Source organism: Saccopteryx leptura, chromosome 3, assembly GCF_036850995.1.
Source record: "Saccopteryx leptura isolate mSacLep1 chromosome 3, mSacLep1_pri_phased_curated, whole genome shotgun sequence".
In the NCBI taxonomy this organism is placed as follows: Eukaryota; Metazoa; Chordata; class Mammalia; order Chiroptera; family Emballonuridae; genus Saccopteryx; species Saccopteryx leptura.
Genome location: NC_089505.1, coordinates 128,597,495 through 128,620,251, shown reverse-complemented (window position 1 = coordinate 128,620,251; position 22,757 = coordinate 128,597,495). Strand labels below are relative to the sequence as shown.

At 50.1% G+C, this 22,757-nt stretch overlaps 1 protein-coding gene across 1 annotated transcript in view; it reads right to left on the bottom strand.

The window, feature by feature from the left end:
- Positions 1-1,778: 1,778 nt before the first annotated feature.
- MROH7 (maestro heat like repeat family member 7) overlaps positions 1,779-22,757 on the bottom strand; it is a 43,966-nt gene continuing 22,987 nt past the window's right edge. Inside the window, exons 13-22 of the mRNA XM_066372177.1 lie at positions 22,304-22,494; positions 17,129-17,266; positions 14,328-14,442; positions 9,699-9,839; positions 8,909-9,088; positions 8,186-8,341; positions 7,802-7,924; positions 4,703-4,805; positions 2,570-2,632; positions 1,779-2,023 (exon numbers count right to left, since the gene is read on the bottom strand). Of these exons, the coding sequence (XP_066228274.1) occupies positions 1,779-2,023; positions 2,570-2,632; positions 4,703-4,805; positions 7,802-7,924; positions 8,186-8,341; positions 8,909-9,088; positions 9,699-9,839; positions 14,328-14,442; positions 17,129-17,266; positions 22,304-22,494 (1,455 nt within the window). The remainder of the gene's footprint in view (positions 2,024-2,569; positions 2,633-4,702; positions 4,806-7,801; positions 7,925-8,185; positions 8,342-8,908; positions 9,089-9,698; positions 9,840-14,327; positions 14,443-17,128; positions 17,267-22,303; positions 22,495-22,757) is intronic.

Here is a 22,757-nt window from a genome sequence, read left to right as displayed (position 1 = left end):
GGACCAACTTGCTCAAACCATTTGAGCTATGGCTATGGAAAGGGGAGAGAGAGAGAGAGAGAGAGAGAGAGAAAGGGGAAGGGGTGGAGAAGCAGATGGTCACTTCTTCTGTGTGCCCTGACCGTGAATTGAACCTGGGACTTCCACACACTGAGCCAACGCTCTATCACTGAGCCAACCAGCCAGGCCCTTGTGCACTTAATTCTTGTGCATTTTTAATATGCTTTTTTTTCACTCAGCACAAAGTTTTAGGTCCCATCCATGGTGCTACAAGTATCCCCACTGCTTCTGTTTCATAGGACTCTATGGTGCCCATTCATTCCCCAAGGATGGACACACAGGTCCTCCTCTCCCAGGCACCACAATAGCACTGTGGTAGACTTCCTCATACATCTCTATGGACCTTTGGGAAGATTTCAGACCCCTGAGAGTTGTGCCTGTGAGTAGAATTTCAGGGTCATGGATATATATACACTTAATATGCCTGAAGAGAGATGGATTCCTGTCCAGAATGGCTGTACTCATCTACCCTCCCACCAGCAGTGGCTGGGGATTCTTGTATCCCCACAAGAAGAGAGCTTTCTCAAGCAGAAATCTGCCTACATTTCTCTCCTGCCTGCCTCTCCCCTCCCCACCATGCCTTCCCATTGCCTTCTGGATGAAGTCTCCCTCCTTAACACAGCCTTCAAGACCACAGTGACCAACCCTTGTCCTTCTCTTCCCTCCCACTGGGCTTCGCTGCACCATTGTATCTGCATTTGGGCTTTGGCTCTTTGTTCCCTGTTCTCCACACACCCACCCACCATGTGGTCACCTTTCCAACCCCCATGGAGGGGAGCCATGCCTCTGGGAAGCCTCCCCTGATACCCAACCCCAGGCTGGTCTATATACCTTCTCTAGACTTCACAGCTCCATGCTTCCCTTCATCACAGTACTGACCTGCTGGGCTGTTGGTGTCTTTATGTCTCTTATACTTCCACTAGACCAAAGTTTCTCAATGCTAGCCCTTTTAACAATTTGGAATGAGTAATTCTTCCCTGTGGGGGCTTTCCTGTGCATTATAGGATATTTAGCAGCATCACTGGCATCTACCCAAGGATGCCTATAGCATCTCTTTCCCCAAGCTGTATTAACCAAAAATGTCTCCAAGCTTGCCAAATATTCCCTGAGGGTCAAAAATCACCCCCTGTGGGGAACCACTGCATCAGACCATAAACTGCCCGGGGCCTGGGGCTGGGTCTCATTTATATCTATATCTTTGACAGCCAGAGAAGGCCTGGCCTAGGTTAGCTGCTCAATAAATGTTGCTCAAATGAATGGCAACCAATCTCTGGGAAAAGATCCAAGGGTGGGACTCAGAGAGTAGGTTTCTGGGATATGCGTGATGTCACGGGGTGAAAGGAATCTCTTCCTCCCTCAAAAATCACCCAAATCATCTTATCTCTTTGTTCTTATATTCTGTGGGGGGAGGGGAAACTGAAACATCCAGCAAACTTACTGTGTGGCCATGAGCAAGCCACTTCACCTCTCTGAGCCTCAGCTTCCCCACCTGTAAAATGTGGACAAACAACCTATGTGAATCTGTAAGTGCTCACTGAGCCAAAGATGAAGGCCATGCTCTTCTCACAGACTTGTTGCATAGAGCAATGACTGCTCCAGACCCCAGGGCATCTCCCACAAAGAAACACTCAGGGGAGAGAGGTAAGCCACGTGGTGTTTATGGGGGGTATAGCTGGGGCTCTGGCCTCCCCCTGAAGAGGACTGGGAGCTGAGGGACATCACTGCTTCAAGGACATCTTCCAGGAGCCCAGTGCCTGCCGGATCCAGGAGCGCCGCTGGTGGGAAGTGGGTAGGTTCTCACAGCTAGGGCTCCAGCGGTGCGTGGTAGCCGGATCACACGCCCTCAAGTCCCCAGGTGGCCGTGGCCAGGAGTTCCGCCAGCAGCTGGCCATGATGTTGTCCTGGGCCTGGGCTGCATAGATGCACACTGATGCTTCTGGGTCATGTCTCAAGTTTTCCAGAGCTGAGCCATGGGAAGGGAAGAGGCCACTTCTTAAGACCAGGTCTCCACAAGGGTCTCACACCTCATCCTTCCTTCTCACTTCCATGCCTTGGCTTAGGCACCCTCAGCTTAGCCTTCCCTCATCTTACCTTCCTCTCAGCTCTTCAAATTGTTTAGATTCAAAGCCTGAAGCAAAATCTGCCTCCTTCAGGAAGCCTTCTTGGACTGCCCTACCCTACTTTAGCTTTCCCAGTTACAAAATTAATCTTCCCCCCCTTAAGAATCTGAACTGCTTGCCCTGAACCAAGTGGTTTTTGGTCTGGGTTTCTGAGCCTGGTTTTCTAGACAATAAGGTTCCCTAGGATCCTAGGATAGGGCTATATCCTGTGTCTTGGTGACTCCGTGGTACTTAACATGTTCTTGCCTGCATAAAATCTAACACAGCTGAACTGAGCTGAGAACCCTTGCCGCCTTGAGACCTATCCCTCCCCTTTCCTGTGACCCACTGTGAGCCTACTCCTTCTCTCCCTGGCCCCTGAAATCTCACCAACACAAGGCACAACTTACCGGCTTTAACTTCATTCCAACGATCTTCTGTCATTATGCTATCCATGAGGGGGACCAGGGACCCTTGAGCATAATTGGAGAGGTGAGCACACCTACCTCCTGACTCAGACCCCACCCATCCCACCCTCAGACCAGATCTCCTCAGAGAAGCTTCTCCAGCCCTGCAAATGAGGACACAAAAGGAGAACTTCATTTGACCCTGGGACAGATTCCCCAAGAGTCCCCTGGGACAGGTGGCAGGCTCGAAGGACAAGGATGGCACTAGGGACAGGGGTAGGATGTGAGCTGTTGCCAACTCTGACGGGCAGCCCCACGTGGTCCCTTAATGAGACTGGCCTTTAGCATCCTCAGCTGATACTTGGGGAGGTGCTGCAGCTGCCCCTCTTCTGGGGAGCTTGAGCCATGATTACATGAAAGACACCCAGTGCCTGGCATGCCTTCCAGGCGGGCAGTGGACAGCGCCCTAGCGGGCTGAGACCCAGCTCCGCAGCAATGTTATTCAGCCCTCCTGTGCTCCCAGCCTGAACTGGCTCCCCGAGTACCAGCACATCCTTAAATGGCCTAAACCTCTCTGCCCGCGGAGCCTGCCACCTGTCGCAGGTCTATACCACTTCTTTACCTGGCTAATTCCTATTATCCTTGACTATTCAGCTCAACATAGTCGCTCCTCCAGGAAATCCTTCCTGCCCCTCTCCCAAACTAGGTTAAGTGCTTCTCTGGGTTCCCAGAGTCCCCATGAGTTTCTCTATCTGTAGATACCATGCTGTATTTTACACGTGATTTATGAATCTCCCACCAGTGCAGGGGTTTCTTTAGCTTAAATCCACTGGGGAGGGGAAGGCAGGGGACGGTGAGGTAGTCTCTGAGGCTCTAGAGCATGTGCACAATCGTATGCATGTATGCATTTTCCCAGAGAAAGTGTTCGTGACTTTCTTCAGAGTCTCACAAAGGACTGGTAACCCACAGGGATTGGCAGCACCGCCCCACAAGGGGGCCGTCTGCAGGCAGAGGCAGGCACTGTTCGGCTTCGTTCCCCCAGCATGGGCCCTGGCACAGAGGAGACTCCCAGTGTGTCAAACACCAACACGTTTAGGAGTGATTAATTTGGAACAAGATTTAGGAAATAAGGTCACTCCATGTGAGAGTCTGCCACTGAACAGGCCCCCATGTACTGAGGGCTCCACCAGTCCTGGGCATGGCTCCTCTATCCCATCACGGGTCACATTTTAACAACCACTCCACCATAAGCATCGCCTCCTGAAGGGCTCTTTGTTTTTCTAGACTAAGCATAGTGACTGACCCAGAGTAGAGGGTCAACAACTGTTTGCTAAATAAACCACTGAAGGGATTCATGGATGACTGGATGGATGAAAAACTGCAAATGAATTGAGGAAGCATTGCTTTACAAAGTAGGGGGTTGGGAGCATCATCTTCTCCATGCCTCTTTGCAAGAGGGTTTCCTGGTCCTTGGTGAAGGGTGTGTGGTTACCTGGGGGTGAGGGAAAGTAGCTGGGAGGAGACATGCCCAGCATGTCATCAGAAGGGTCCTTCCTGCAGGGGATTCTGGGTGAGGGGTATCTGCTATTTGTTTTTTCCCCACAGAGGCCGAGGTTGGGATTTTGGGAAGTAGAAGAATGAAGGTAATTACCATTGAGTGAGCTACCTTGACCTGCCAGGCTTCAAATTAAAAAAAAAAAATTCTCATTCATTCTGTGAAACAGGAATTTACCCCCATCTCACAGATGAGAAAACTGAACTCAGAAAAGGAATCATGGAGCTGAGATATGACTTCACTTTTCCACTGTACCACTTGGCCCTCCTGCCGGGCCTGACCCAGGCTATACCCCATACGGGAAGCAGCAGTTCTGCTGTGTACAGTTGCCCGGGTTGTGACCATCACCAGGGCTCCAGGCTGAATTGAGCCTGTGGCCCACTTCCCATGCGGGGATCTTAGAGGAGAGAAGACCTTTCTAACTTTCACCTGACTATCTGCCAGCCAACCCTCAAACCCAAGGAGAGGCATCCACCCAGGTGCCAAAAGGACTGGCAGCTTCCTTCCTTCCAAGGGGAAGAAGCAAACTGGAGATTGGGCAGAGCCCCAGGAGCGGGACTAGTCGTGCCAGGGCAGGTTACCTATGAACATGACTGAGGACTTCCGGAGGGAGGCCCGGGAATTCTTGGCATATTCCAGGCTCTGGCTGAGAAATGTGAAGGTGCTGTCTTGGTGAGTGTTCACCTGGGACAAAGAGAACCCCCAGAGTACTGAGCCCTCACAGGGACTAATTCCTCATCCACCCTCCCAAAGATAAGAATGGTGACTCTGTCAGGCAACCAAGCCCTGGCCCCTTGCCTCCTAAATATGTCTGCCTGAGCCCCCAGAGGCCAGGCCTCATCTTCTCTTAGCTGATTACAATTGCTTCAGTGGTCTTTCTGCCCTGAGTGTCTCCTCTTCTGATCCATCTCCCTGCTGCAGCTGGAAGAAAAGTTCTAAATGCAAGTCCAGGCAGAGGTGAGAATGCACATGGCGTGCAAGAGAAACGAGCAATAAGGAGACAGGTCTGACCAGGGTGAAAGATTCAAGTTGCAGAGCAGCTGGTAATAAACTGGTGAGTGAGGAGGCTCTTAAAAGCCCTTAAAAGCCAGACAGGAACAGGGCTTACTTACACATTAGAAAATAAGAAACTTACCTATAGGGTGATGGTAAAGCAATGTTTTGGACAAAATAGTTCGACAGTAGTGTTTAGGATGATTTTGACCAAGTAGAAACTAGGGGGCAGGCATCCTGCTAAGAGGCTGATACAGGAGATGAAAAGAAGTCTGATCTGACCACTCCTCTGCACATGAGGGAATAAACTCCTAGTCCTAGCATGCCAAGCCTTTGTGATCATGTTCCTTCTCAGCCTCAACGTCCACCACATCCTCCACCTGCCATGCACATCATGCTGGGGTCCCAGGGCATAGCCCAGTTCTCCCCAGATCTGTGCCTGGTACAAGCAATTGCTCCTGATTGCAGTGCCCTCTCTTATCTTCACTGTCTGATGAATTCCCTCTCATCTTTTGAGGCTCAGCTCAGAAGCCACCTCCTCCCCGAAGCTTCCACAACCCTCAGGCAGAGCTGATCCCATCACCCTTGATATTTCTGCAGCATCTTGCACAGTCTTTGTCATGGCACCTATGACATTGTGCTGTAATTATCTATAGCTGTCTCCCCCACTGGGTCCTGAGCTCCCTAAAGAGAAGGAGCCAGCTCACTTGGCTCAGGGTCCTCGGCACCCTGGACAGGGCTGAGCATGGTGCAGGTGCCCAGAAAGAGTTGGATGGATAGATAGGTGAATGAATGAACTGAGGAATGGGTAGGTTACCAACCCCTTCTAAAGCTAAAGCTAGAAGTTGACCTGCACATAAGCAAAAGCTGTTGACACTTAGAGACCAAAGAAGAGACTGGGCATCCTGCAGGGTCTAATGCAGAGGTCACAAGCTGACAGCCCACAGGCCACAAGTGACCATCCAAGCAGAGACCAGCACACTGTTTTAAGCAAGCTTAATTGATTGCTAATTAACATCTTACAAAAATTTGGATTCTAGTTTTCCTTGTGAAGCCAGAGGACCTGGCAGTGGCTGCATAGTGGGCTGGAGCCGTCCACTCAGGCTTTCGGCATGGACCGGGCCCGCCAGGCTGCCACAGGCCGGCACTGCCACAGCACATCACTCATGATCATTATCTGCCCAGTCACTGGGCACTGTAGGTATTTGAATTAGTGCCCCAGCCAAATACTTCCTCCAGGCCTTTTTCTCTCTCTGTAAAATGATGGTAATAATATTAGACACTGGATTGAGGAGATTTTGAGCATTACTGGTAATTGCGGTGTTGAGTCCTTTTCTTGATCCTAGTAACAGTCTGTTACTTGGTATATATTTGTTAGGTTGGCATGGGGGTGCTGGCATGCTCTGCCCAGATCTCCCTTTGGGTGTGAAAAATTCATTCCCCCTATGGGGATTGCCTTGGGGGAAGGAAACTGCTGACCCAAGGTCACGTCCCTCCTCAGGATGGCTGGCATCCAGAGACAGGTGGATACAGGGGTGCAAAGACCTGATCCCAGCCCCAATTTGGGGAATCTCATGTAGTGCTGGCTGAGGCCTCCCCTGAAACTACCCTGAGGCTTGACTTCTTCGCCACTCCTCCTCCCTGCCTTCCCTTCCACAGGAGTTGACCCCAACGGTACTGCTTCATAAAACCCCTGCATGGTAGTCTCTGTCTAAGAGTCTGTGTCCCGGGGGACCCTGCCCATGACGACAGTGAAGGTACATGGGACTGGACGGCAAAGCTTCCTAAACGTTGTATGCAGGAAATGGGTTGTGTCCTATAGTTCAGCACTTTACTACCTTAGGGTGTTCTCAGATGTTATCTAGAAAAGGGGTTCTGTGGTCAGATAACTTTGGGAAGCCATAAATTAAACCACCATGAAACATGTCCCTAGCGCAGGAAGATCTCAGAGGCTTTAATGAGCTGATGGCATTGCAAATATCCAAGAGGAAGATGACAATGTGGTATTTCCCAAACTTATTTATCTTAGAACTCCTCCCCTGCAGGGCATATCTTATAGAACAGGTGTCATAGACAATACACCCTGGGAATTACTGTTGTAGAAAAGGGAGCCAATGAAGCCCTTCCAGCAAGACAAACAGATATTGTTTTAACCAGACCACTCTGGTCAGCTGGGTGGGGAATGGATTGGAAAAGAGCTGAGATTAAAGGCTGGGAGACCCACTGGATGGCCAGGCTCATGTCTTGGCTGAGAGACATCCAGGCCTGAACTAAAGGCAATCACAGTGGGGATAGGGAGGGAGAAATAGATTTAGGAGTATTTAGCATATTTAAGATTGATCTCATGTCGAAGTTGAGGGAGATGAAAGAGTCTAGGATGACTCTAGGTTTCAGCTTTGGGGATCGAGAGGGACAGAGCAGAATTGAAATGGGAAAGCCATAAGTTCAGAAGAGACACGCTGAGCTTGTGGTGCATGTGGTTCAGCTGGGGGAGGCGTTGGTAGGCCACTGGGGTGGGAACACGACGTGCAGAGAGAGGTCAGAGACGGAGATGAGCATTCAGGAGCCAACAACACGAGTGCTATTGAAATTGCCAGTCAGGATGTAAGAAGAAAGGAGAGAAAAGAGAAGACTTGCCCACCTCTGACATACTCATAACGAACCACTGCAGTCTCGGAAGCACTCACAAGGTAGTTGCAAATCTTGGTCACCGTCTGTGGCTGGCTGTCCCAGGGCTTCCGGCTATAAGCTTTTTTTGGCAATTCCCAAGCCATGAAGCAAGAACAGCAGAACAGGGTCTTCACACAGAACTGGGGACCAATGGAAAGAGAATACCAGATCTGTGGAATTCCAGGACAGCTAGATATGTTCCAGGAGAAAGTTGTGTGCAACTGGATTTTGGAAAGTCAATTCCTATTTGAAATGTACAAGTGAAGTTGGCTGTTTGGAAGAGGGATCCTGACATAGGTGCTTTTGGAACACAGACTTCCCCCAGTAGATTGTTAGTGATTCTGGATCGGTTTCCATAAAGGGAGATGCACCTGCAGGGCCAGGTACCTGCGGACACTCACTCGGCCCACCTTGGTGTTGCCCTCTTGCATGGTCAGCAGCAGGGGCACCAAGGTGCTGATCAGCTGCTCCTCCATGGCAGGGGTGGGGGGTGACCGCAGCTTCTGGACCACCTTTCCATACAGGTTGATGCAGGAGGAGCGCACATCCTCTAGTGACTGGGACAGACGCAGAGGCTCAGGAGTACCCCCTTCTCCAGGAGGCCGCCTGGCCCCTGAGTCCCACAGGGAGGCACCACAACCTTCATTCCACTCTTTCTGAGTGGCTTGTCAGGCACAGAAGGCACAGAGACAAAGAATAGCAGAGGCCACCTGGTGGGGCTGATCTGAGGTTGGGGTCCCACTCTACCGGAACCTAGGTCTGGAGCTCCACCCACTCTTCCCAGCCAGGGCTCCTGCTCAACTAAAAGGTACCTTAGTGCCAAGTGGGAAAATGCCCCCCTCTGCCATGGCCAATAAAAAATGCACCTTCTGTAGATGTAGTAAGTCTCTGGGGAGATTTGATTACAAAAGAAGTGCTCTCTCTATGAGAGCCAATTAGAGAAGGACCTTTCTCCATGCAAACCTATTCACAAAAAGATGTGGACCAGTTGAAATGAGGTCCCCCTTCCCCTGGGCTGACTTGGCCCTGCCCAGGACCCAGTAGCCCGTGGAAGTCTCACAGCCCTCTCTATGCCAACGCCCTCCCCTCCTGCGGCCACCACCCATCACCAGGCGGTTCCTCACATCACTGAAGTGTGGCAGCAGGACCTGCAGCATCTCCACATAGACCGAGCTGTCACTCCTTTTCCGGTCCTGCCCCTTGAAGATGGTCTTGAGATTGAGGCCCGCCTCCATCACGAGCAGCCCATCCACACTCCTCAGGCCCTTCACCATGGTGGGCAGAAGGACCTGCACTCTGGCGAACTGTGGGGCAGCAGTATTTGGGATGGGGGCTCTTACCTGGGCTAACAGGTGGGAGGTCCAGCCTCTGATTCACTAAGGAGAAGTTGGTGAAGCAAGCCCCACTTCGAGCCTTTGTTTATGCCAGCCCACCTGCCTGGAATGCCCCTACCCAAGCTCTTGGTGTCCCCAATGCTCTCTTTGGCCTTGCTGACTCCTTCCTGAACTGGATACCTGAGGCCCTCTGCTGTCTACTCCCTCTCTCTATTTATAGTTTTGTGGGTCTTCATCCTACTATATATATCATGAGCTTCAACAATACCTGGTAGAAAAAAAAAACAAAGCACTTTAAACATGCTAACGGTGCCCCACGATCCTGGCCTTGTCTTTCTAATGTGTAACACAGGAATAATGGCTGCCACCCTCAGCCCCTCTTACACACACCGCCTTTTGGGTCATGATGAAAAGTCTGGATTAGAAACTATTTCAAAACTATTAAAATATTTAGGGAAAATATTTAAGGGTTATTTGTTCTATAGATGGGACAGCTGAGGCAGGGACAGAAATGGGCTCTGATTCCAGCCACAGCGTTTAGAGTTGGGCCGGGCCAGGCTCCGCTCTGCCCTCGACTCACCTTCTCACGCTTGCGGGCCAGGATGACCAGGCCTCGGATGGACAGCACCCTCATGATGGGGTTGTGGTGGTTCAGGCACTCCACCATTCGTCCCAAAGAGTACTCCTCGGGGATCCGCCGCACCTGCTCCATCTGGAAGAGCTGAGGGAGTAATGGTAATTACTCTGTGGACTGAGGGGACAGGCATGTCCCTGTGTCCCCATGCACTGACAGCACACACTGGATGACCAGGGGCTGAGTATGGGGCATGAATAATTACTGCCTGGCCAGTGCTGTCCAATGCAAGCCACATGTATAAGCTTAAATTTTCTAATAGCCACATTAAAAAAAATAAAAAGAATTATGTTATGTTAACTTTAATAATATATCTTATTTAATCCAGTATATGCAAAATATTATCTTTTCAACATGTAATCAATATAAAAATTATTGGTATATTTCACACTGAAACCTGGTGCGAATTTTATACTTAACAACCTATTTCAGTTCAGACACCTGCATTACAAGGGCCAAATAGGCCCCAGGTCGCTTGTGGCAATAATATTGGACAGCTTGGGTTTACTTAGTGATAGCACTGGCTCCTGTCTCCATCCAGCACTAAGTGGTGACCCAGACCCTGTCCTTTCTGCCCCCTCTCCTTGGTGAACCCCCCCACCTCAGGATCTTTTTTTTATTATTTTTTAAGTGAGAGGAGGGGAGGCAGAGAGACAGACTCCCACATGTGCCCCCTTATAGGGATCCACCAGGCAAGCCCCCTACTGGGGATGCTCTGCTCATCTAGGGCTGTTGCTCAGCAACCAAGCTATTTTTAAGCTCCTGAGGTGGAGGCTCGAGGGAGGCATCCTCAGCTCCCAGAGCCAACTCACTTGAACTAATTGAGCCATGGCTGTAGAGGGGAAAGAGAGAGAGAGAGAGAGAGAGAGAGAGAGAGAGGGAGAAGGGGAAGGGGAGGAGAAGCAGATGGTCTCTTCTGTGTGCCCTGACCAGGAATTGAACCTGGGACATCCACGTGCCAGGCCAGTGCTCTACCACTGAGCCAACCGGCCAGGGCCCACTCTCAGGATCTTAATGGCTGTCCCTAGACGAATAACTCCTAAGTCTTTATGTCTGACTCAGCCTCTGTCTGGAGCTTCTGATTTGGAAAACCAATAGTTCACCGCACATGTGCACCCAATGTCCAGCACTTCACGTCAGAGCTGAACGTGTCACTATTCAGCTCAGAGCCCCCGTGTCCCCCATTGTCTTTCACTATCAACCTTAATGGCTCTGGGGCCTCATTCATGCCTGCCTACCCTCTAGCTACACTCTTACCACCAACCGGCTTCTAACCAAGCCGCATTGTCCGTGGAATGACCGAGGCTGTTTGTCTCTTTGGTGTGGGCAAGATGCCCTTTGCCAGGCACCCACCTCCACTCTAGCCCCTGCTTACTTTGCATGGCTCCATCCAGAACTCGGCCCCCAGGAAGCCATGTCTGGCAGTGCCCCCAGGCTTCACCTGGGCTGATGGCTCCCTTCCCTGGGCCCCCTACAGCCCTGAACGTAGAGACCTCAGCACCCCCATCTGCTTATGCCTCCCCTGTCCCACTGCGATTTTCCTTGAGGACACAAATAAGTGTTTCTCCTTGGGTCCCTGTTACCTAACACAGCTCTGGTGTGGAGTATGTGCTTAGGGGACATTTGCTGCATGAAACATGAAATTTGGTTCCTTTTCTCATTAGAACTGCTTTCCTCCTGTGTCCCCATTGCAGGGTTAACACCACCAACCCCCACCCTTGTCCTAGTCCCAAACCAGGCATCACTCTCGTCTCCTTCCTCTCCCTTGCTGCCCTCCCCACCCCCACGACCACCAGTCTTCTGCTCCTGCCTACTCATCCTCATACACTTCTCCTACCTACTGCCTTGCCCTGGATCTACTGAGACTATTGAGATCATGTCCACTCACAGTGATGAGAAGAGAGAACTGGGGAGAGGAGCTCCCACCCATCTACGTAATGAATACTTGGGTCTGCTCTGCACCAGCTTCTGTGCTGGGCATTAAAGACACAGAAAACAGTAGTAGTAGTAGTAGTAGAAGTAGTAATAATACTAACGCTACTACTAATAACAGCAACAGAGCTGACTCACAGAGAGCGCCTCCTATGTTCTAGCCCTATACTGAGTGCTTTATGTAAACTCACTGAACCCTCATCAAAACCTTATTCTATAGGCAATTCATTATCCCCTTATTACAGGCCAAGAAACTGAGGCACAGGCAGGTTCAGTGACTTGCCCAAGGTCACACAGTCCTTGAGGAGTTCACCAGCCATTGGGAGAAGCAAGTACACACAAGACTTTCACAGTATAGGGGCCTGGGGGAGCCAGGGAGGGACATCATCTGGGCTGCATCTAAGTTCCACAGTGTACATGGTGAGTCTGGCTCTGGCCAGAAGCAGGCCGCCTCTTCTGCAGAGTAGAAGAAACTATGGGAGAACTCTCACTCCATGGAGGGAGGGCCACTGCTCAGGGTTCCAAGGAAATGCTGCAAAAGGTTAAGTCTAGAGTCCTTGACCTTGTGATGGATATGAGAGCATCCCCTGAGATCTGGCAAGGTTGCTGGTTCGATCCCTGGTCAGGAGACATACAGGAACAGATCTATGTTCTTCTTCTCTCTCTTTCTCTCTCTCCCTTACTCTTTCGCTAAAGTCAATCAATAAAATAAAATTTTTTAAAAAGTAAGACCTATGCTTATCCTCCAGGAGGTGATATGTTCTACTGGTGCCTGCAGAGCCAGGCAAAGTGTTCGTTCAGATGTTTATGTGTTCATTTAATCTCCACATCTTAGAGCTCTCTCAGGACTGGGCCTGGGGATGTAATACAAACGTGATGTGGCCGAAGGTCCACAGACTCACAGTGCAGCTGGAGAGGCAGGAAGGAGGCAAGCAGTGCCTAGAGCGCCGCCGCCTCCTGTCGGGCTGCCAAACTTTGTTCACCTGTCAAGGCCCAGCTCAAATGGCACCTCCTCCACGAAGCTTTTCTTAACCAAGCCTCCTGCCTCTGAGCCCCACTGTACAGACCCTGGTGATAGCCCTGACCTCCTGCATGATAACCAGTCGACCAAAAGAGGCATGCAAGCGGGGTTTGCAAGTGTCCATCAAGAGATGAATGAATCAACAAAATATGTGTACACACACACACACACACACACACACACACACACTACTCACAAAAATTAGGGAATATTGTATGGCTTCATATTCATTTTGAAATGTCCCCTAATTTTTGTGAATAGTATATATATATTCTACAGAGTATGATTTAGACTTAAAAAGGAATGAAATGTTGACCCATGCATGCTACAACATGGATAAACCTTAGAAACATTATGTTAAGTGACACAAGCCAGACAGCATATGATTCCATTTATATAAAACCTAGAATAGGAAGATTCACAAGACAGAAAGTAGAACAGTGGTTGCCAGGGGCCAGGAGTTGGCCAGGCGGTGGGGGGGGGGGGGGGTTCAGGTTGAGAAGGAAGATTAAAAAGTTATGAAGATGGATGGTGGTGATGGTTGCACACAATGTGAATGCACTTAAGGCCACTGAATGGTGTGCTTAAAAATAGCTGAAATAGTAACTTTTATGATATATAGGGTGGGAGAAAAGTAGGTATACAGTTGTTCATATGGAAAGTAGTACAATAATTAATAAATAATATGTACAAGACTACACTCTGCGTTTCAAGTACTCACAACTATAAACCTTTGTTCACTCCGATAGTTATTTATCTCTCTCTCTCTCTCTCTCTCTCTCTCTCTCTCTCTCTCACACACACACACACACACACACACACACACACACTGAAGAGTGTGTTTTAAGAGCCCAGATGGCTGGGTTTGAATCCTGGATCTGCTATGTATGACTGCGTGTGCCTCAGCTTCCTTCTCTGCAATGGAAGATAGACTAGTATCTGCATCATAGGACTGTGTGAGGACAATGAATCAACATGTGTAAAGCTCTCACAAAGTGTCTGGAAGACAGTAAGTACTCAGTAAATGTTCTGTTTTTATAAGTGAGTCTGCTTGTCTGAGTATGACCCTATCAACCTTCTCCTGACTTATCTTTTCCCAGCGCCCCATCCCAGTACCTACACACACACACTTACTCAGCTTAGATGTCACTAGCTCCAGGAAGCCCTCCCTGATGCTCCCCACCACCTCAAGGCTCTTGTTCTGCCACCACAGCCTGGACTGCGCCAATGCTAATACACACCATTCTAATGCATCCCATGCTATAATAGGGGTGTCGTCTGTCCCCTCTGCTGCACCAAGAATTCATTGAGTGGAATCAGATTTACATTTGTATCTCCAATCTGGTGCCTGGCACACAGAAGTGCCCAGCAAAGGATGGTGACTGCCTGGGGCACAGAGGGGATCTGACAAGAGTGGAATGGAGTGAAGGAATGGGGAGAGGAGGAAAAAAAGGGAGGGAAGAGGGAGCTCTTCATATCAGAGAGATATCATGCTCACAAAAACTGTAAATTGTTAAGCACTCTTTGCACAGGAGAAAAGACAAGTACTGAGAACTGAGGTCTGAGCTCGGGGGAAGGCCGGGAGCAGCCCCAACCCAGCACACCCAGGGCCCAGCGGGTACCTCCACGAAGAAGGCGGTGGCAGTGATCTGGTGCTTCTCGTCGCCTCGCTCCAGGAGCGGGATGAGCAGGTAGAGGATGCGGCACAGCTCCTGGCAGGAGTAGTGCACCATGGCCCTGCGGCGGGGAGGGGAGCGGTCCCTCAGGCTCGCCAGCCCCAGGGAGACCTGCTGGGGGGAAGTCTGGCCATGACATTTGAAAGTTCAGACAAGACAGGGTCACCTGGGTTCCTGTGTTCCCAAGATTTCCCACCTGAACAGGACCTCAGAGACCATCTAGTTTAACTGCTCTGTTTTACAGATGGGGAAAGTCAGGCTTACAGTGGGAAAGTGACTTGCCCGACAGACAGGACAAATCAGTAAGACAGGCAGGCTTTAGACTCCCAACTGCACAGGACCACTGAGGAGGAGGAGATGGGAAGGAGAGACTGTGAGGACCCACTCACTAAGCATCAGGCAGCAACCAGAGGTGTTCACACTATTATCACATTGGATCCTCACCATGAAGCTTCCAGGCAGATTACTGCTATTGTCCCCATTTTTTTTAATTTTTTTTTAATTTTTTATTTTTTTGTTTTTTTTTGTATTTTTCTGAAGCTGGAAACGGGGAGAGACAGTCAGACAGACTCCCGCATGCGCCCGACCGGGATCCACCGGGCACGCCCACCAGGGGCGATGCTCTGCCCACCAGGGGGCGATGCTCTGCCCCTCCGGGGCATCGCTCCGCCCCGATCAGAGCCACTCCAGCGCCCGGGGCAGAGGCCAAGGAGCCATCCCCAGCGCCCGGGCCATCTTTGCTCCAATGGAGCCTTGGCTGCGGGAGGGGAAGAGAGAGACAGAGAGGAAGGAGGGGGGGGGTGGAGAAGCAAATGGGCGCCTCTCCTGTGTGCCCTGGCCGGGAATCGAACCCGGGTCCCCCACACGCCAGGCCGACGCTCCACCGCTGAGCCAACCGGCCAGGGCCTGTCCCCATTTTTATAGATAGGGAGACAGAGCCTCCAAGTATAACCTGCCCAAGGTCGCAGAGCTGGAAAAATGGCAGGGCTGTGGTCCCAACCCAAGGCTCCCCACTCCAGCTGCCTTGTTTATTGTACCGAGTTGATGGGTCTCAAAGTACCATACTGCGTCAGCAGCAGCAGCGTCCCTAGAACCTTGTTGGAAATGCACAGTCTCGGGCCCCATCGCAGACTGGCTGCATCAGGAACTCTGGGAGTGGGGCCCAGCAATCAGTGTTTTTTTTTGTTTGTTTTTTGGTGGGTTTTTTTTTATAAAGGAGAGAGAGAGGGAGAGAGAGAGAGACACAGAGGGAGAGAGAGAGAGAGAGACAGAGAGAGAGCAGGGGGAGAAGCTGGAAGCATCAACTCCCATATGTGCCTTGACCAGGCAAGCCCAGGGTTTCGAACCGGCGACCTCAGCATTTCCAGGTCGACGCTTTATCTACTGCGCCACCACAGGTCAGGCCAGTGTTTTAACAAGCCCTGTAGATGATTCTGATGCTCTCTCAAGTGTGAAGACCACTACACGTCTGACCTGTGGTGGCGCAGTGGATAAAGGCATCAACCTGTAACACTGAGGTCGCTGGCTCAAAACTCTGCACTTGTCTGGTCAAGGCACATATGGGAGTTGAAGCTTCCTGCTCCTCCCTCGTTTCTCTCTCTCTCTCTCTCTCTCTCTCTCTCTCTCTCTCTCTCTTCTCTCTAAAATGCATAAATAAATAAAAATAAAAAAGACCACTACACTATGCTCCATTCAACACTGGATTCAGACAGCGTGGCAACCGTGCACAGAGTCTGGAGCAAGACAGCCTGGGTTGAAATCCAGCCCCGCCACTCGCTGTGTGACTATGGCAACTAAATGTTTCTCTGCACCTTGGTTTCCTCCTGGGTAACACTGAGAAAATAATAGTGTGACTTCATAGTCATGGTGAGAGTTAAACAGAATAATTCACAGACATACGGCCTTTTGCATGGTGCCTCAAGCAAAGTAAGTACGACTCAAGAAATAGGATTGTATCCTGAGACCCCAGGAAGAGCAGCATCCTGGGCACTTGGTGCAGGACTAAGAGGCAAGCTGTTCCTTCAGGAGTCACATCGTTGAAATCAAGGTGCCCCTCCTGACCCCAGGGGAGGCTGTGTGTGGTTTCAGGGAAGAGCCCTGGTCTGGGTCAGCGGGTCATTTCCCAGCTTTATGACCTTTGGAACATGACTGTCCCTCTATGCATCCTCTTCTGCATTAGTGATTTCTGCCCCACCAGGGAGTATAGCGACAGGAAAAGCTAACCTGTGTTGAGTTCTTACCATATGCCAGGGGCTGTTCCAAGTACTTTATTTAATCCTCGCACCAAATCTTAGATATGGATCCTATTATTATTTCCATACTACTGAAAGCAAAACAGACCCAGACAGGGAAGTAACTTGCCCTGGGTCACACAGCTGGGAAATGGCCAGCGGGAGTTCTGACACAGGCAGACCAAACTCCAAGGCCACACTCTGAACTACTCAGCCATCCCGTCATTTCTGGATTCGTGTGGGCACTAACTTCAAAGCACAGGTGCTTTGTAAAGAAGCTGAGTGCTGTGCGATGGTCAGGCACTGTGAAAACCACAGGTTGCCTCCACAGCGTGTGCCGTCCTGCACATTTGTATTGTCTACCCACTGAAGTAGGCGGTACCCTGCTGGTTTTAGAGAAGAGGTGATGGCCTGAGGGAAGGTTTTTTCCCAGAGAGATGCAAACTCAAACCTGTCTGAAGATGCTAAGGTCTGTCCCCTCCCTCTGCCCCCTGCCCCAGGGGTCCGTGGCCTCACCTTGCCAGCAGGGACACTCCTCGGTGGTGGTTCTCCGCCTGCCCCATGAGCTCCCAGCCGCCCTGGTCATCCAGAAATGTGGCCTCATATGAGCAGCCCATCTTCAGCAACAGGGTCTTCACCACTTTGACCACCCAGCTGCCAAGACAAGGGGGCTGAGACCTCATGTCACCCCATCCGCAGGCTGGGCTTCCCTCCACCCAGGTCCCTCCCACAGTCAGCTCCCATCTGGCCAGATGCTGCTCTCTGCCATGTTGTTCATTAGCTAGTGGTGTTCGGTGTAACCACAAAGAGTGGCTTTTTTATAAAGAGTTGTTAGCTTTGAGAAAAAGAGAGAGAACAGAAGCAAAACGTCCCTCCCTTTGAGCTGGTGCCCCACCCTCCTTTTTCCCCTGGGTCTCTCGGCTGGAAGAAGGCTGGGGCGGGGCCTCCCAGCCTCCCAGCCTCCCAGGTCCTGTCTCACTCTTGCCCTCCACCCCCATTAAGCCCATGGCTGGGTGGTGCTTTGTGGGACAGTCCTTTTGCTCATTTGGACACAGTCTACTATCCAATCTTGGGTCCTTCATTCACTCAGGACACTGAAGTAGTGAGTCCCAAACCTGGGGAGCTTGTACAACCCAGGGACCGACCAGGCTGGGATCCTGGCCTCCGAGCTTTTGCAGCCCCTGGGTGAGCTTGAGAAGCTCTGCTATGAAAAAGCAAGAGGGCATCGTCCTGGGCTGTCACCCCATGTCATGCTCAGCATAGCACTGGGTGTTCACAGGTGTACATTGTATATATATATATATGCACTTATATATGTGTATGTGTGTGTATAAACCTATATTAAAATAAAAATTGATAATGTGTGGAATAAAGTTTACATTTAAACAAAGCTTTCCAGAAATCCAAGCCCTTGCTGTAAGAGTTGCAAGCCTGGCAACCCTGGCCTGTGGTGGCGCAGTGGACAGAGCGTCAACCTGAAGCACTGGGTTTGCCCGGTCAAGGGACATACGACAAGCAATCAATAATTGAAGAACCAAAGTGAAGTGACTATAAATTGATACTTCTCACTCTCCTCCTCTCTCTTCTTGCTATAAAATCAATAAATAAAACCATTTAAAAAGAGAGAGAGTTTGTGGCACAGTGATGTGGACACACCTCAGATGACACTGAGAGGTGCTGCTTCTCATGACTCAAGACAAAGCATCAAAGCATTTTGGAGCTCAGGTAATGATCAGGTATCTGCTCTTAATTTTCATGTTTTTGGTTTTGTAATGAATATTAGTCCAGTGTGAAAATTCAAGCTTCTCCTGAGCCCAGGGCATGCAGAATCCTGCTGATTCTCTGAAACACATGCGCAGTGACAGCCCCTCAGCAGCAATGCCCTTGGAGTTTGAAGTTACACGCACACAAGGGGACAGAGGGTGGCAGGCTCCGGGTGCTGTCCACCCTCTATGACTCTCCCATCTACCCTCCTCCCTCATCCCTGAAACTCCAAACACTGCTGAGTGGCTAAGCTGAGATTTATCTATTTTGTTTGGAGAAGGAAGGTTGTATCTTCCATGACAAGCATTAGCATCTTCAGCGAAAACAGAACAAGTCACTTGTGTATGCTCTCTGCTATGACTTGACTACCCTCCACTCCCTGACTGTCTCCATCTCTAGGGGCAGTTGCTTACGTTCTCACTAACTGGGTTGGGGACAGGATTGAGCTCAGGGCTCAGGATCTCCACAGGAAACAATCTGACAGTCACAGGTTTCAGACCACAGCTTTTACCCAGACCCCTTGTCTTCAGCTGCTCAGCCAAAGCAGAAAGATTTAGGCCAAAGCTTCTGAACACAGAGCTGCACCATTTGTGGTTTGTCCTCTCCCATTTTTCACCACTCCCTCTATAAGGCCCCAGAGTTTAACTAAAATGACCCTTCTCATCTCCCTTTTCCCCACCTTACTCCCAAAGATACATCTATAAAAACCCAAAGGAAGGCCCTGGCCGGTTGGCTCAGTGGTAGAGCATCGGCCTGGCCTGCAGGAGTCCCGGGTTCGATTCCCGGTCAGGGCACACAGGAGAAGTGCTCATCTGCTTCTCCACCCCTCCCCCTTTCCTTCTTCTCTGTCTCTCTCTTCCCCTCCCACAGCCAAGGCTCCATTGGAGCAAAGTTTGCCCGGGCGCTGAGGATGACTCCATGGCCTCTGCCTCAGGCACTAGAATGACTCTGGTTGCAACAGAGCAATGCCCCAGAGGGGCAGAGCATCGCCCCCTGGTGGGCATGCCGGGTGGATCCCAGTCGGGCGCATGCGGGAGTCTGTCTGACTGCCTCCCTGTTTCCAGCTTCAGAAAAATACAAAACAAACAAACAAACAAAAAAAAACAACAACAACAACAAAGGAGGCCAGCCTGCATTGCCTTGTAAGAAGGCAGAGGTGCATTGTTGGGAAGAAGCTCTGGGGAGGGAATGTGTTTCCTTTGGCTCCCTAAACATCCACTCCGTAAGCTTCACTTTCCTGGAAGATTCCTGGCTTTTCCCAGGGATGTGGAGGGAGGTTTGTTACCCTGTCGCTGCACTAGGTCAAGGATCCAACATGGAGCTGCTTCGAAGCCTGAGGCTGCTGCAGGGCGTGGAGGCCAAACTTGATGGGACACGCTGTCAGGCTGTGTCTGTGGTGTCCAGTACAGCAGGATTTGTCCCTCCCCCTTCAAACCCAAGTGTGACAGGGCTGGCATCCACACTCATCGCCTCCACCCACCCCTCCTCACAGGAGGGTGTGACAATCTCTGTGCACTCCGCAGTCTCGTCTGAGCCCTCCCATTCCATGACCGGAGTCTGGAGCACAGAGGACCCATTCAGCTTCCACATCTCGGCGTCTTTCCTGTGGCTGCCCTAACAAATGACCACATACTTGGTGGCTTAAAACAATGGAAATTTATTCTTTCACAGTTCTGGACGCCAGAGTCCAAAATCCAGTTAGCAGAGCCAAGCTCCTCTGAATGCCTAGGGCAGAGTCCATCCTGGCCTCTTCCTGCTTCTGGTGGCTCACGGCCTTCCTTTGCTTGGGGCTGTGTCACTCTGCTCTCTGCCTCTCTTCCCGTAGCCTTCCTCTCTCTGTGTGTGTGTCTTTTCCTCTTCTTATAAGGACACTTGCCATTGGATTTAGGGCCCACCTGGTTAGTCCAAGATAATCTCAAAATCCTTAACTCTACCTTAAAAGACTTTTTCCAAATAAAACCACAGGTTTTATTTAGGTTCCAGGTGGACATATCTTTTGGGGGACACCATTCAGCCCACTACAACCAGAGACCACCTCATGGCTTTTCTGGTCATCTTCAGCATGATACTTGCCCATCTGTTTTTTCTGTCTCAAAAGCTATGTTCTGAGAGGTGGCGTTCTGAGAGGCGGAGGTGAGGGTAGACACTGGACTCTTCTAGCTCCCTCCCTTGCACAAGTGCCAGCTGAGTGAAGTCCTCGATGTCAGGCGGTTGCACCGTCCACTCAGCAGGTGAGAACTTTTCCATGATGTGCCCCTCTTCCTCCTCCAGCACCCCCTCCACTTCTCTCTGGTTTTGTGTTCCCTTAAGCCCACCAGCTTTCTGGGTCAGGGGTGACACCCTCATCGTGGCACCTATGAATGCCTGGGAAACGAGCATCAGTGTCGTTCTGTGACACGATCCTGTTTGATTCTTACCACATACTTGGGGTAGAAATCACCTACCCAATTTCATAGGCAAGGGAACCAAGCCCCCATAAGGTTAAATTACTTCACCCAAAGTACAAAGCACTAAGTGATGAAATCAGGACTTGAATCCAACCCAAGCAACACCACTGCTTGCTCTCTACCCCTCAAAGTGCACCTCTGTGAGCATAACACACAACAGAAGCCACAAAAGATAAAATAGAAAAACTGGACTACATAAATTTAAAATTTATGAATGACAAAAAGATATAATAATAAAATAAAATAATTGCAGGTCAAGTGACAACTAGACTACAAATGACAAAGAATAATGTCCTTAATACATAAAGAGCTTTTACAGATAATTAAGAAAAAATCCCAACAGTCCTATATAAAACTGAGCAAAAGACAAGAACAGGTGGCTTGCAGAAAAGAGAACACAAATAGCATTTCAACCTCAACCTCACTCATGATATAAAAAAAAAAGCAAACTAAAGTTACAGCAAAATACTATCGTCTGTCAGTTTTTAGATCAGCAAAGAAAATGTTTTATACTACCTTGTGCTGGCAAAGTGTGAGGAAAAATAGACACTCATGCACTATTGGTGGCAGTGCCTTCTGTGGGAGGCAATTTGGCAAGTTCGGTGCTTTAGGGTATATTCCAACTCCGCTGTCATCATTTCACTGGTCAAGAACCCTTTCTACCACCTGTTACTGTCCCATCTTAATATTTAGAGGCAGAAACTCTTTGATGCAGCCATTCTACTGCCAGGAATTCCTCCTATAGATACAATTGCACGTGTGCAGACAGACATATGAACAAGCAAACTCACTGAAGCATTGTTTGTAACAGCAAAGGTCTGCAAAGTGCCTCTATCAAGAGGACCCTATAAGTAAATGATGGTACATTGAAGTTTTTTACATAGGAATATTATGTGGCTGTTAAAAACAACGAGCCGCTCTACATGTAATGATCTCCAAGATACAGTATATGCTAAAAGCAAAAGTGTGTAATTGTGTAAGGTTCACACTTTTAGTGCTGTAAAAATAGAGAAATAAACGTGTGCTTATCTCTGCACACACCACCTCTGGAAGGGCGTAGAAGAACTCCGTCCTTCTGGAGAAGGTAACTGTACAAAGAGGAGGGAAGGAAACTCACTTTTAATGTCTTTTGAGATTTTTACCATGTGCATATATTACCTATCTCAATTAATAATTTTAAGTTGGATGGTCAGGCCTTGGATTCAAACCTAAAACAAGTCATATCTCTGGGAAGAGGAGGAAAATGACATGGTGAGCCCATAGGGAGGGCTGATTCTCTCCTGTAGCCCAATGCTAGGCAGAGTCTGACACACTGCAAGCGCTCACGAATATTAGCTGGACAAATTATTGGCTCTCATAAAAATGTGCTTCTGTTTTCTCTTCTAATCCCATAGCTAATGTCTCTTGATTGATTTGCCCTAAAATTGTTTAGAAGGGCCCTTACTGCTGCATGGCCCTCCCCAAGCCCGGGACAGCATACTGTACAGGTACGACGACAGAGGGCTGTACATCCTTCTTGGCATCCTTGTGGGAAGCCACGTGCCCAGGCAGTTTGAGGTCGATGTGGTAATGAACCTGAATGAGCAGGGCCAGGAGCAGCTGCGGGTAGATGCGCCGCACGCGGCCCAAGCAGCTGTTGACAGAGAGGAGCTCACACAGGCCGCTGGCTGCCTGGGGGCAGAGGGGAGGCTGGTGGGAAGTCCTGGTCCCTTGTCTGAGCATCCCTGGCAGGGGATGGACTGCGCTCCTCTCTAGGAGGTCAGACCTAGATCTTTGCTCTACTCTGGCATAGCCTGGGAAAGCCCACCCCCCACCCCCCCACCCCCAGCCACATCCCACGCTGGCTCCTGTCTCTCTGGGTGCGCCTTGCACCAGAGCAGTAACAAAAGCCTGCCTTCTTGACATTGACATGGAAGATCATGCTGGAGGGATCC